General features: G+C 34.1%; 1 protein-coding gene across 4 annotated transcripts in view; it reads right to left on the bottom strand.

Annotated features, from left to right (window-relative positions):
- SMARCAD1 (SNF2 related chromatin remodeling ATPase with DExD box 1) overlaps nucleotides 1-15,958 on the bottom strand; it is an 81,545-nt gene that overhangs the window by 31,210 nt on the left and 34,377 nt on the right. For 2 of the 4 annotated variants that reach the window (XM_072622914.1, XM_072622913.1), the window contains 4 exons: nucleotides 12,630-12,731; nucleotides 10,129-10,282; nucleotides 8,551-8,936; nucleotides 1,708-1,907 (listed from right to left, as the gene is read on the bottom strand). In XM_072622914.1, coding sequence (XP_072479015.1) covers nucleotides 1,708-1,907; nucleotides 8,551-8,936; nucleotides 10,129-10,282; nucleotides 12,630-12,731 — 842 coding nt within the window. Of the gene's footprint in view, nucleotides 1-1,707; nucleotides 1,908-7,918; nucleotides 8,030-8,550; nucleotides 8,937-10,128; nucleotides 10,283-12,629; nucleotides 12,732-15,958 lie in introns of those variants that run through there. The other 2 variants (XM_072622915.1, XM_072622916.1) reach the window with 2 other exon arrangements.

Below are 15,958 nucleotides of genomic sequence, written 5' to 3'. Positions count from 1 at the left end.
AAAAGGAAACACAGAAGTGCCAACTACATACAGCCACAGCTCTTTCTAGGCAACGGAGACAGTAACTCCTTCTGGAAACTGAATCACATTTTCCTACATTATCCCACACTACCCTATAGTGGCTTAAAAAGAGAGAGAGTGAGAGAGAGAAAGAAAGAAACAGAGACAATTTTACTATTAAAAGCACATCTTGTGATGTAAGGGACCAAAAGGAGCAAGAGCGCTTGTAGCATCTGGGCAGCCAGCGGCCTGAGCCATGGCTCAAGGGCAGCAAGAAGGGCCTGAGGTTGAGCTCACAGACAGACATTAGAAATAATAGTCCATAAAACCTGAAGCTGGAGGCATCATCCCCTATATCTTGGCACTAGAACCTGATTATAACGGTAAGCTGTTAAAATAATAATGATAATAACAATAACAATGGGAACCCAAGCATAGGCAGGTATTCTGGAGACAAAGAAGATTTAGGTTCATCCTCAGAAGAAGAAAGTGAAACTAAAACAACTAACTGGAAGAACAAAAGGTCAAGAATTTCAAAGAAACGAATTTAAAAAAAGGTAAAAGAAGGCAATTCCCCAGTCCCAGATCTCACACTATATAAAGCAGTAATTATCCAAACTCTCTGGTACTGGCTCAGAAACAGAAAGGTACATCAGGAGAAAAGAACAGATGTCCAATAGACAGTGATTATGGTAATAACCTGTGTTAGATAAATGAAAAGATTTCACTTGGGGGGATAAAGATTCATTATTTGGTAAAAACTGTTGGGAAACATGTAAAGCAGTTTGGCAGAAACTGGGCACAGACCAGTATCTTAGACCATTTACTAAGACAAGGCCAAAATGGAGACATAACCATATATAAAGGGAGATATCTAAAAGAATACAGAATGTTACCTATCAGACTTATAGACAGGAGAACAATTTAGGAATAAATAAGAGATCAAGAGCACTGTAAAGTATAAAACGGATAATTTTGATTACATTAGATTAAAAAGGTTTTGTACAAATAAAACCAATGTAGCCAATATTAGAGGAAAGCAGAAATCTTGAGGAAAATATTTATTAACAGTATCTCAGATAAAGATCTTATTCCTCATATTAAAATAAAAGTCAAATTTACCCATTTTGTGAGTGTTCATCCCATTCACATTTAAAGTTATAGTTACACATTACGTATTTTACTCCATCCTATTTTTCCTCACTACTTATTTCTTGTCCTATTTCCCCCTATCTTTCCTCATGTGTTTAATTTATTTCTAAATGGTTTAAAGTAACAGATAAATACTATTTTAGCACCTCAGTTTTTACTTGTATGTAACAGAATTTTTAAAATGTAGGTTCAGTATGAGAAGCTATCAAATTGATGGGGTTATTTATTTTTTTCTTAATATAAATCATATGTAGATTAGAAGAACCAGAAAACACGTTTTCTTCAGGTCTTCTATCCAGGCTATATCAAACATTTTCAATTTAAAAAGGTAAAATTAGGTAAGACAAAATACAGAATTCTGTTAATCCTAAAGCACTATAATTTGTGAGCTAGTATTATTATTCTGCAAATACTATTATGGGGTAATTACTATAAAGTTTTCAGTATTAGGTTTATTTTCAAGCACTATTTCTCTAATTCTATGAGCCAGCCACAGAAAGTTGAGATTGTGTCTCTAAAATTGTCAATCAGGCTGCAATATATAACAAGTATTACCTTTGGTTTAGAATGGAAGGTTGATCTATGTTCCATCCACCTCCACCTTCAGTAAGTCTGGTCACCTGCTTTGTCAACTTATTTGAAATGTCTTCACATTTGTTCATAAGTCTTATAACAACATCCCTTTCTTGGATCAGTGTTTTACAGTGCCATATCAAATCTTCTGACAGCCCATTTGTCTTGCACATTTTTGTGAACTGTGGGGGGAAACAACAGAAAATAATTCAACAACACAGTTCAAACACTACAAGAAATACAAATTAGATTTTGTCTCCCTTATCAGGAATAACAAAGTACTTCTTGCACTTCTATTAGGTTCAGTTTTCATTATGTCCTAAAGTGAAATGACATACATTTTCTGAACACTTATAAAACTCCTATCCTAAACTTTCACCTGAACTTCAGTTCGCCTATCTCCATTTTGTTCAAGACACATTTACTTAGACATACAACTGTCATATCAACTTCAGCATGTCCAAAATGGAACTCTTCCCCTCGAAACTGGCTTCACCATTGACTTCTCTCCAAGTCATTCTTTGGTTTTCAAGGGCTCTGTGATCTGGTATCAGCGTACTCATACAACCTAATTTCCTTTTACTCAACACAAATGCTCTTGTCCAACAGCTCTGCTTACTGTGTGTACCCTGTACAACACATTCCCATGCTCCTGCTGTTCCCTACTGAATGACCTTTCCCCTTCTCTGCTTACAAACATTCATCTTTCAAGGCCCAATTCAAGTCCCACTGCCTCCATAAAGCATTCCAGCCTACAATGATTTGTCTATTACGAATTCTTAAAGTCTTTATTGTATACACTAAGACACCTAACTTCACGTTGTTAAGATTTATTTCTCTAAATTAAAATTTCTTCACAAGAACCAGCAAAACACATTTATGTCTAACATCCAGCCTAATTTGTCCAAGGAGAAAAATGCATAAAGTAAAGGAACAGAATTTGAAATCAGGTTATCAATTCCTGGGCAGGTAAAAATAAATGAGCTATTCCCTCTGGAAATAAATAAGCTTTTCAAGACCAAAAACTATTTATTATGTTTCACATCTCCCAAGAGTAAGTTGGTGCTGAATTGAACACAGAAACTACTGAGCACAACAGTAAGCCCACAAAAGTACTAACTTAGATTAATATGCTCACATCAAATTCTACTAACTAGAAACATATCAAAGAGCAAAAATACTTTAATTTTAAAAGAATTCACACTTTTTCAACTAACATAAGCCTTGAGGGATTCAGAATGATTCAATAAGTCGGAACAGTTCCTCTGGCCTTCTTCCTACGTCCCTTTTTCTAAGGAAAAATTACATGATTAAAAGCAAAAACAAAAGGCTCAAATTAACTACATAAATTGGTGAAAGGAGGACAAAAATACCAAGTGAGATCATGCTAATAAATCTGATATATCACAACTTTACACATTGTTTAGCATAAAAAGTTAATATGTTTGTATGCTGATCCATCTAATAAAACACAGTCTTTTAGATTGACAATTTTCACTCAAAATCAGTTTAAGTTGAACTTTAATTCATTATGCTCACTTCTCTCCCACTGCTGCATGGAACACTAATATCTATGCTGTGAAAAGATCATGATTCTTCATGAATTTCAAATTCAAATTATTCTTCATTTTAGTGTATTATATTTTGCTTTGATGTTGATAAAATAGTTTTCATATGTGCTGCAACATGGATCAATTTAATAGTAAAAATGAAGAACTATTCAATAATAAGAGATAAGTTGTTTTACCAACTTTAAAATAAAATTTGAATTTGTATGTTTAAATGAAAAAAATGAACATAAATTTAAAAAATTCCTTTTATAAGAACAATACATACTTCATTTTTAAGAATAGATGATGAAAACCTTATAAAAGCTAAGTGAGATTTATTAGAGCCCGCATGTAGATACTTGCAAAAAAAATTTCTGAGCAACTTAGCTGAAAAAAAAAAAGATACAAAGAACATTATTATGATACAAGATTAAAAGGAGACCCAAAAGTGGCTTGATCGCCAAGAATCTTGGTTGGCAAAAATGAAAATCCTATAATCTACATAACTGCACAAATGAAAGTAAAATGAAACATTTGTTGTGATAACAGCACCGTGACTCATGTCAGCCCATTTAACACATATCTCCTCCAAGCAGCAGCAAAGACACACTAGCGGGTCAGAGGAACATGTGACCATGAAACAGACAACTTCATGCCAAACTTCAAATGACAGAATTTGAATGTCTAGTAACATGCTTGTTAAACATGTTACCCTTATGAAAATATACTTGGTGCTCATTTTAAACATGAAAATCTGCTATAAAGAACTGAGAGCTGACCATTAGCACCAGTGGCATAGCTGTAAAAATGCTGGACTGGAAGCAAAGTCCCAACACTCCAGCCCTAGTCCAAAACTCTCTACTTGTCTGAACACTTAACCTTTGATTTTCCTCTGAGCACTGTTGTTGGATCAGATCTCTATCAGTTCTAAAATTCTATGGTTTTGTGTTTAAATATGTTAACCCATGAAACTCTTCCAAGCACCAGAATTCAAAGTAAAGATGTGAAGAAAAAAAACCCCACAACTGCAACAAAACTTCATTTAACTTTTAAGGATGAAAAGATGTATCACCAAGTAACTGAAATACCCATTTCTTGCCACAAAGTGTCACTATTTCTACATAAAATATCAAGTATCTCTAAGAAAGAAACGTTCTTTAAAAATACAGTCTACGGTCTTTCTTAAACCTTTCAATCCAGACCTAAACAAGTATAAAAATGGTACTTAAGACTCTAGAACAAAATAACTACACAGTCTCATCGAGGAAAGGTACTTTTGGTTTTCTGTCAGTCCACAAAAAACTCAGATATGTTGTTGTAAATAGCAAATTTGTGCTGAATTTCACTTCAACTTGGTACACATGAAGTACACAGTACGAAATGAGTCAAACATGAGTCCCCAAAGCTGGCCCTGCTGTTTACCAAACGCTCCATCTAAGAGTAGGCCACTAAATAAACACACGAGAAGGGGCAAAACTGAGCTCATCACTAATTATCTCTTAACAAAAGACATTTAACCTGACTATATTCCTACTGAAATTATCTTTTGACAGTGGTTTAGAGGAAATCAATATTAAAATTACGATTCTAAGTTAACAGAACATTTTAATTTATAAAAATGTAAACCAACATTCTGGATACAGTTTATTTCCAAAGCAAACTCATTTTCAAACATTAACAAATACATTAAATATACTGAAAATGTTTCATATTAACTTAGTACCTTTCAAAACATCCTTATTAGTTGATGAATCCTCAGAAAAGAGCAAGAACCAAGAACACAGAGTTTGTTACTATTCTGAAGAGAAAGCTCGAAACTCATTAAAGTCAAGAACAATGTACAAAGGTAGCAGAGTTTTAAAAATACAAAAGACTGCTCATTTCCAATGAAATTATCTAAGCCCTACTACAATGATGTATTCATTAGGGATTTTACTAAATAAATTTATAATAATGATTTAAAATGTCTAAATTTACAAAAAAAATTTCCATTTAAATTTTGCTTTGTGGAAAAATGGTTAAAAATTCTTTAACACACAGATTGTTTTGTTTTCATTTAAATGAGTATTGAGACAATAGAAATTCAGCTTTCAAAACTACGAAAAATTTATTTTTGGTGGTGCAACATCATAAAAAAGTAACCTATTATGTAGACACTAAAATGAATTATTGGTTTTGGGGAAGAGAGCAGACCAATGCAATTTTTAAAATGATTAATTGTGTTATATTTTCTCCAGAAATAAAGAACCTACAGTTTGTCATTTAAAAAAGAGTTGTACCAGATGATCTAATATCTCTTCTAGCTTAAAATTTCATAATTCTGAGAAATACTTTGAGCTCTAATCAACGAAGGGGATCAAGAGAGCATATAATGCAATAATTTTTTTTAAAATGAGGTCAAAAATGGTCAATAAGTTTTGCAAAATCTATACAAAAGAATTAACACAATACATTAATTTAAATTTTCTACTTTGAAAATATCTGCTAAGAAGTGGTAAAAGGGGAACTAAGTATACACATGCAAATATGAAACGGAACAATTAAAATAATTTTTCTAGTTACAACCTAGCAGTGTTACAATTTTAAGGGTCTGGCAGATTTCGAAATGACCTCAGTTTCAGTGATACCTTTTAATATCAATAATAAAAATTGTTGAATTGAAATGAACTGCTTTCTACTATTTATTGAAATAAAAATGCTTCAAGCATGAAATCAAACCATAGGTACTATTTTAATCAATATTCCTAATAAAGTTTTGTCCTCTACTTTATCTGTGTTCATGGCAACTCTGGAATAGGAGTAACCAAGTTGCTTTTTCACCCTCCTTTTCCTAAGTAATAAAATAGAAGACTTAAAGTTGGAAGGGGACTTTATGCAGAACTTAAAAAAAATTTTTTTGGCAGGAATTGAAGGGTGCAGTAAGGAAGGCGATAAAGAGAAAAAAGGAAAGTCAGACTTCTGGTTTCATTGGTATAGGGATCTGCCTTGGAAGATAGTCATCCTTCTCCCAACTTCCATGGGAACTCCAAAAAACTCAAGTCACTTATTCAGGGTTACACAAACAGCTCTCTATCTATCATGCCAATCTGGCTCTCATTAGAAAAGTCTTACATTAGTTTACATTTTTCTTAGAGAAAGCATGTGGTACACTGAACAGAGAGGCAAGACATGAGTCAGGAAGCCCTATGCTCAGAACTTTCAAGCCATATTATATAGGCTCTCTATGCTTTCCTTATGCCTGAATTACAAATGAATTTTTTATCTGCACTGGAAATAGTCTTGGTACTGATGGAATCAGTCTAACCTAAAACAAAAAAAATCTCTTGCTGATTTTATTAAATTTGTTCTATGAAAGTTTAATAATGAGCTAATTGTTTCAAATGTTCCTAAAGTGGTTTTAAAAATTCTGTACAAACTAGAACCCTTTAAATTTTCAGCCATTGCTTTCTACAATATGTAGATGTTTAATTTGCATTTAAATTGCAAATTTAAATCTGGAAACTGTAACATTTCATTTTAATAATTATACATGCACAAATCATCATTAGCACTTTTGTCCTGACTTTGGTCAGATAAGAGAATTACTGCCTTGAAGCATAACGTTAATTTTATGATTAAGGTAATTAAAATTACTAGGAAAGAAAATCACAACCTAAACAGATAGCTAACGTAATCTAATGTAATATAATGCCCTTTGTATTTAATATTGTAAACGGGGAAAATATTATGGAGAAATTTAAAGCACCATTTAATTCTCTTGTAGCAACAATACTGCCATTGAATAGGTAAGGAAGAGATGCTTTCTACTTTGTGGGATGCTGTGTATCTTTTAAATACACAACAGTATCTGGCATGTTCACATCTGTCACAATAGTACAATTTATTTTTCTGTTTGGTATATGTGGGCATGTGGCTACAACAACTAAACATATGGGTGCCGACAATTGCATTCTTTATTAAATAATGAATAATGGCCTGACAAGCCCAAGCAACTTGGGTCTATAATAACCTATTACTCCCAAGAAAAAGAAAACAGCAAAGGAGAGCAAAGAGAGCCCTTTAGCAAATACTTTTGTAAAGAAATCACTCAGGCAAAACCAAACAAGTTTTGAAAGGATCTGCTTTGACAGATGTTCTGTTCAAAAGCTAAGGCTTCAGGCAAAACGAATTTTGTTATGAAATACTTATAATGATGCATTTCTGTATTTTTCAAATACATTTTTTTTTTACTATTTTTCATTTTTTTCCAACATAAAAAATCACTTTTCCCCTTAAAGACCCTCAGAATACTTGTGTTCATGTAGATTAGCCATAATTATAGTTATAACATTTGCTTTCCATCTTAGAAAATAAAGTTTTATTTCTTTAAAAAATTTTTTAAAATTTTTACAAGACAAAAAGTTTTTATTGAATCATATGTACTACTGCTGTACAGGCCTAAAAAAAGGTTATAGGACTCCAAGTTCTCACAAAAGTAAGTAAAATATAATAGATGCCTTAAGATTTTCTTTTATGCATTCTGCATGAATAAGATTTGAAGGCATTTTGCTGAAACACATGAAACTCAAAAGCACAGATATAATGAATAAGACACATGAAAAAGAAACAAGATTTCAGAAAACGAACATGTAAAGTGTACTTACCAGTGGCTATGTCTTCTCCTTACCTAAAGTTTCAAATCTAGACTTCCACACACTTTTTCCTATCTTTTGAGTTAAAAAACAATGAAGCTTGTTAGGCTCCATTAAATGGCTTCATTGTTTAACCAGGAAAAACATATTAAAGACTGAGTTGCTTTATAAAAAAAGAAAAAAATAAACAACTGCTTCTTTTATGGTGAAGCTTGAAACCCTTGGGCTGGCATTCTAAGTCATGGAGATCCCCTGGGTGCTGCTGCTGCTGAAGACACTGCTGCAAAGATTCAGTCACATTCTTGCCTTCTGCATGGTTCTTTAGTAGAAGCAGATCAGAACAGGCGAGCAAACAACTCCTTCCTAAATGGAAGCTCTAATTTCTTCTTCTGCAGTGAAATGAACCAAGTTTCTATGCAAAAGAATGAGTGACAGTATTGCTGGCCAATCAGCTTGGGTTTTTCAGGAAAATCACCCCTTAATTCATTCAAAATTAGGTCATATGACACTATTTGAAATGCTATTGGCTTAAAACAAATGTAGTGTGTGAATCTACTCAGGGTAAGGCCACCCATCTATGCTTTTCTGGGCTGAAGATACTGTGAATAAAAAAAAAAGGCAGGAAAAAAAGAATGTAGACTTACCAGAGCTTCCCAACTGTTAAAGGGCCGGAGCTCTGTTATCTTCTGAGCCTTTTTCTGAGAGCACTGGGGAATCAGCGTGAGCTCCCCAATGGAAGCCCCTTGCAGGAAGTGAAGTATTTTCCCTTTGTAGCCATCCTCCATCACCTCCTCCCCACTGCTGTAGTCCTCATCCAAGGAGCTCCCGACATCAGAGCCTGAGTCATATTCTGAGTCCTGCATTTCCTTTTTGGGATGGAAAAAAGGTTTTTTGCCTTTCTTGTTAAACCCATTCTGTGCTTTCATAGCACACTTCTGTTTCGTCTTTGTCTTATTTTTAAGGTGATTTTGACTCTTTCTTGAGACAGCTTTTCCATTTGAAATTTCACTTTTTGAAGGAAACTGAACATCTGTGAATGTAATAAAGACAAACAACTATTGGAAACACTAGAAGCAAAGAATACAATATCACTGAACTTTGATTTTTCACAAGTTAAGAGTGGAAACAGCTACAAACTTATTCCATTTGAATACAAGCATTCTACTTCAAATTATTCAGTTCTGACAAGTTATATTTTTAATGGTGAAGGATGAGATAAGTTGTGCTAAAAATGAATAATTCAGTAATATTAAGTGGTGGTAACTATTTTAGGTAATAACTATATAATGTAATGACATGTATACTATAAACAAAGGGCCCTGCACACAGTAGGCACAATTTTATTGGGTTGAACTGGCTCATGAGTGTAAATGATATTGAGTAATGAAGCTCAAAACTAAAACTGATGAAATTCTCTGTAAAACAAGATGACACACTTTGCCACTTTTAATCACTATTTACTTTCCATTTGCTTTCAACTGGCAGCGGGATGGATCCAGCAGTAGAATAATGGTATCTATTTGCCAGGATTCCCACATGCTATTTCCCTCCCTAACTACCTCTGATCTCAAGTAATAATACTCTCTTGAGGCAGGTCCTGACACAGTAAGTAGACCACTAAGCTTGGAGTCAGAAAGTCTGGAGGTCAAATCCTGCCTCAAGACACTCACTGGCTCGTGTGACCCCAGGCAAGTCACTTATTGTTTGCTGTGTCCTCAATAGCAAAATGGAGATGATAAAAGGCAACTCTCAGGGCTGCTGTGTGGGTGAAGTCAGATAATCAAGTACTTGGCACCATGCTTGGCACACAGTAGGTGCTATGGAAACGCTGGCTATCACTCATTATTACTGTTGCTGATGGGAACAAGAGAGCTTTCTTCTCTTTCTGAAGGAAAAGCAGCAGCTGTCTGAACAAAAGGAGTACACTTCCCACTGTCACCTCATCTCTCCTCCCTTATAAAGGAGTTCTATGAGACTTAACAGCACAGAGGAGAAGGCATTGGATATTTTATGACCTTAGCTTCTGTTGGAAGCAGTACTTCACTGCTCTGCTACAGCAGGCTAACAACTTAGGTTGGAAAAGGGGAATGTTGTGTTTGCTTAATTTGTTTTACTATCAGTTATCTCTATAGTAGAAATCTTTTAAAAAATGATAAATGTAAAAAAAATTTTACACAGACGAATGAACCCTATTAAAAACAAACATCTTCTCATATTCTTACCCATTGCAACCTTATTTGTAGTTGTGAAATCTGTATGCTTCATGACGGTATACGGCAGAGATTTTTTACCTTGTTGATCTTCAGCAAACACTCTTAAAGATTCCAAAGCTTCATTGTACATCCATTCATGCTCCTTAAGTACTTCTCTTAGTTCCTAGAATAAATGCATGTGCATTTTCAAAAATCCTAATTATAAAATTCACAAACATCAGCTTATATCTCTGACTTTTTCTACTTTACGTTTTTGATGTTTATAAAGGTTGTTTCCCATGCTAATTTTGAATCAGAGAAAGGGTCAGCTCCTAAGAGTAACAAATATGCTTTTAACTTTTGTATATCTTATACATAATCTTTGTATACCTCATATATAATAAAAGAAGGCACTCAGTTAAGTTCAGCAGTTGGCCAGACATTTGAAAACTGACAATAGATAAAAGGGTAAACTTTTAAAGCTTAAAGAAAAAGTATAGTAGGATTTCACATCTAAATTCTTTTTAAGGAGAAGACAAAGGATTCCTCAGGAATAAGTATTACTTTTTTAATCTTTAAAATTCCCACAGAACACTTGATATCATGCTGCAAAAAAAGCACACTTACAAAAAAAAAGTCTGCTGAAGGCATGAATTAAAGGTCAGTCTATATTCTGTGCACGGAAAGTAAACCAAAAACTCTAAGGTTCATTCTAGCCTAAATATTGAAAGACAGAGAACTTAGGCACAGCCAAATCCCCACGCATGAAACTTCCGTGTGAATGGTCTTCAGTAGTGCTTCTGCTGCATATTTCAACACATAAGGGAGACAGATGGTCCAAAGTCATGATGCTACATGTAAGTCTTGTAATACTTTTTAGGAGTAACATAATTGGCAATAATACCCTGAAGAATGTGTCAGAGTAAAGTCCAGGAGCGGGGCGTGTGGTTAATGTGTATGAATATATACAGACACATCTAAAAGAAATATCCCACCATCTGTTTTATGCACTTAATTGTCACTGAAATGATTTCTCTGATAGCAACGAGTATCATCAGTAACTTGACAGAAAACAGCTTTAGTTCTGTGGGTCATTTACAGCTAATGAGAATAATGAATCCCCTAAAATATGAATTCACACTTCTATTTCCAGTGGGGTGGAAACAATTACCATAGTTTACATAATTATAATTCTAAATAGCATAACATCTGGGATTCATTATTGGCACCAATCAAAGCCTAGCTGTATAGCAGTGACACAATCACTTTACCTCTACACTTCATTTTCTTTGTTCACAATGCCAAAAACCCCAAACAAGCAAAAAACCCATTACAAACTTATAATGCCATTACTGAGTTACGTAATTTTCACAAATATTTACCTTCTCCCCTTATATTAAATTTATTTCTAAAATGCCACCCAGACAGTTGTTACAAACACTGCCATAGAAGTAGTACAGTTAAGCTGACTTATGATAAATTTGCTGATCATAATCTATAAAATGAATGCTAAGTAGTTAATTTCCATATTGGATGATAAAATCCACTTAAAGCAATAACTAGCACATTTATTAAAATTACTTGGTATCTTTACCCAAATATAAATGAAAACATTTTCTTACAGCTTCAAAGGCTATACTCTTAATTTAACCCCTCAGGGATATACACTCTGCTAGCCACTGAGGACGACTAAAACTGAGATGATCAAAGTCCCTATTTCTCATCGAAGGGAAAAGACAAATGGGAAGGACAAACATTTTTTCAGTGCCTACTATGTGCCAGGACTGTGCTAAGCACTTTTTAAATATTATCTCACTTGATCCTTCAAATAGCTCTGTAAGGTAGGTGCTATTCCTATACCCAATATTACAGCTGAGGAAACTAACAGACAAAATTTATGTGACTTGCCATGAGTCAAACAGCTAGTAAGTGTCTAAGTGAGATTTGAACTTAGATCTTCCAGGATTCAGTGTTCCATCATCCACTGTGCCACCTAGCTGCCTGAGACATTACTAGTATGCATTCATAAAACATACCACTGTTTCTTGATTTAACAAAATTATTCTTACTCTACACACTGAGATTGTAAATGGAAAATAAGCCTTTTGAAGACACTGATAGTTTCTTACCTGTAGTAATTCACAGTCATTTCTATTAACTTTAGTTAACTCTGTTGTTTAGATAATAAATACAGATAAATGCTGTATTCAACCATACTGAAAACTGACTAGTACAATAATGCCCAAAGCCGAGCTAATACACATTTCACACGCTGATTTCATTCTTTAAAGCCTGTATGTGTTATCTCAAACTCCCAGTTTCTCACCGTATATAATGCCAGACTTGCCCGATGTTCTGGTAAACTTTTCTAAACCAGGTTTCCCCCCTTTTAGTTGGGGAGGGGGTACTGAGGAACAAAGCTGATGTAATCTATAGCAGGTAAATTAAAAGTGTGTTTTAAAACCCTCTAAAATCTAAATGTGAACATGTGGTACATGAACGTGCTCAATTTCCTTCAAGGCCTTACTCACCTCTTTAGCCAAACTGGGAAACTCAGTCTGCAGCTTCGCTACAATTGCTTCCTGCTTGTCCCATTTATCTTCCGATTCTTCAAAATCCTTGGTCTCTTCAAGCTGTTTGGGATCAAGCATTAGGAGTTTTTTGAGAAAGCAAGAGTGCAATGGCCTTTAATTGAGGATACTGATGTTCTAACTTGCTTAGGAAACCATAACATTTAGAGATCTCAGAAATGGCAAAGATAATGTTATATTTATTTTTGCTTTTACGTAAAAAGAATAAAAACAAAGTTGGCAATTAAAAATTATTAGAATATCTTGATCAGGTGCTAAAAATATCAATTTATTTATAAAAATATCCATTTATCAATAGTTCTTTATTTATAATAATTCCAATTCAATTATTTTACATGAAGTTAATTTGATATATTTTACATGATGATAAGTCTTCAGATGTTTTTCAAAAAAAAAATCCAAAACCCAATGAACCACTCCACAACAAATTCTTGGAGATCCATGATTATAAAAGAAAAAATTACCATGGAGGATAAATGGCATGTACATTTACAAATACTGTTTTACTCATAATTGAATCCTCCTCCATTCAGACTCACTCAGTCATGAAACCACATTTAGTTTCACCTCTTTTGTCCGTTTTTTGATTGGACTTAATCACACATATAAATGATTGAAAGAATACTACACTGAGAGAGAAGCAAAATGGCTATAATTTTTATACTTCAATGACAGACTAAAGTAGCTAGTGTCAATGGAGAGAAATGGGTGCTTCCATTCAATTAGCACTCAATCAACAAATATTTATTAAGCCCCTACCATGTGCTAAGCACTGTATTAGACATTGGGATGTAAGTACAAAGAATAGACCAATGTCTAGTCACAAGGGGCTTACATTGTGATGAGGAAGAAGTGTGTGCGTGTGTGTGTGTATAAAACTTGAATAGGGAGTGAACCTGCGATTAAATTGGAATAGGATGTCCCAGATGAGGAAACTCCCTCTACCAATAGAAGTAAGCACTTTCTCTGCAATTTATAATCTTAAACAGATTTGTACATATGGTTAAGAAATTGGTACTGAGCTACTAGGTAGCATGGTAGACAGAGCACTGAGCCTGGGGTCAGAAAAACCCGAGTGCAAATATGACCTCACTCACTTATTCACTGTATGACGTGGACAAGTCAAGTAACCTGTCTGCCTCAACTTTCTCAGCTGTAAAATGGGGACAGTAATAGCACCTACCTACAGGGTTGTTGTGAAGATCAGCTAAGATAGTATTTGTAAAGCACCTAGCACAGGATGTCACAGAGCAGATACTTAATAAATACTTCTTTCTTTCCTTCTTTCTTTCTACCCTTCTCTGACTCACACAGCTAGTGGGTGCCAGCAAGGTGGGACCTGATCAAAATGTGTACATGCTTTAAACATAAAAGGTGATACCATAAGCAAATTAGGATAACAAGGAATAATTTACCTGTCAGATTTATGAGAAGGGAAGAATTTATGACCAAACTAGAGACAGATTATTACAAGTTGCAAAATAGATAATTTTGATTATATTAAAAAATTAAAAAGGTTTTGCACAAACAAAAACAATGCCACCAAGGTTAGAAGGAAAGCAGAAAGCTGGGAAACAATTTTACTGCAGTGTTTCTCATAAAGGCCTCATTCCTAAAATATATAGAAAACTGAATCAAATTCCTAAGAATACAAGTCATTTCCCAATGGATAAATGGTCAAACACTATGAACAGGAAATTTTCAGATGAAGAAATTAAAGCTATCTATAATCATATGAAAAAATGCTCTAAATCAATACTGATTAAAGAAATGCAAATTAAAACAACTCTGAGGTACCACCTCACACCTATCAGATTGGCTAAGATGACAAAAAAAGAAAATGATAAATGTTGGAGATGATGTGGGAAAACTAGGACACTAATACACTGTTGTTGGAGTTGTGAACTAATCCAACCATTCTGGAGAGCAATTTGTAACTACGATCAAAGGTCTATAATACTGCGCATACCCTTTGACCTAGCAACACCACTACTAGGTCTGTTTCCTAAAGAGATTTAGAAAAAGAGAGAGAAGGACCTATACATACACACACACAGAGACACACACAGACATATATGTGTGTACATACATACATAAACATATATGTGTACACACACACATATTGATAACATTTTTTGTGGTGAAAAAAAATTAGAAATTGAGGGAATGCCCATCAATTGGGGAACGGCTGAACAAGTTGTGGTTGATGAGTCGTAATGGAATATTGTTGAGTTTTAAGAAATACAAGCAGGCTGATTTCAAGAAATTTGGAAAGACATCAACTGATGCAAAGTGAAATGAGCAGAACTGGGAGAACATTTTACACAGTAACAGAAATACTACACAATCATCAAGTGTGAATGACTTAGCTCTTCTCAGGAACACAAAGATCCAAGACAATTCCAAAGGACTCACAAGGAAAAATGTTATCCACATCCAGAGAAAGAACTAATGGAGTCTGAATGCAGAGGAAAACAGACAATTTTTCACTGTCTTTATTTTTTTGCTTTTTTCTTTTGTCCATCTCTTCTTTAATAGCATGACTAATATGGAAATACGTTTTACATGATTGCACATGTATAACCTATTGTCAAATTGGTTACTGTCTTAGGGAAGGGGAAGGTGAGGGAGGGAGAAAATTTGGAAATCAAATTTTTAAAAAAATGTCACATGTAATTGGAAAAATATTATTTTAAAAAATACATATGTCTATACAGACTAAATACAAAGTAATCAAAAACAAGGCATTTTGGGAGGGAGAGCAATTGGAGGAATTGAGAAAGACTTCCATGGAGGCAGTAGTCTTTAAGTTACAACCTGAGGGAAGAGAGGGTTCTAAAAAGCAGAAGTGAAACAAGAAAGTATTCTAAGTATGGGAAAAAGCAAGTCACTTAATCTCTTGTGATCTGAATTTCCTCTTTTGGAAAACAAAGGAATTGGACAAAGTGATCTCTAATGTACCTGTCCAGGTCTAAATTTGTGATCTTATGAAAATGTTCATTTCATTTCCTCTCAAACTCCACAGCACAGATACATTAATAACAGGCATATACGTGCATACACATTACTTATGTTTAGATTAGCTATTTCATTAAAATGAGATTTCCTTCAAAGGTAAAATGTGTGTGTGTGCGTTTGTGTGTATAGACATACCCTATCAATTAAATGCTGCATTTTAATTTTACATGATAAATTATTTGGAGAAAGGTACAACCATTTTTGACCAGTATAAGAGGTTGATTTTATTCTGTATTTATTTCATATGCAAC

Source organism: Notamacropus eugenii, chromosome 7, assembly GCF_028372415.1.
Source record: "Notamacropus eugenii isolate mMacEug1 chromosome 7, mMacEug1.pri_v2, whole genome shotgun sequence".
Taxonomy (NCBI): domain Eukaryota; kingdom Metazoa; phylum Chordata; class Mammalia; order Diprotodontia; family Macropodidae; genus Notamacropus; species Notamacropus eugenii.
This window is presented reverse-complemented; position numbering and strand designations above follow the sequence as displayed.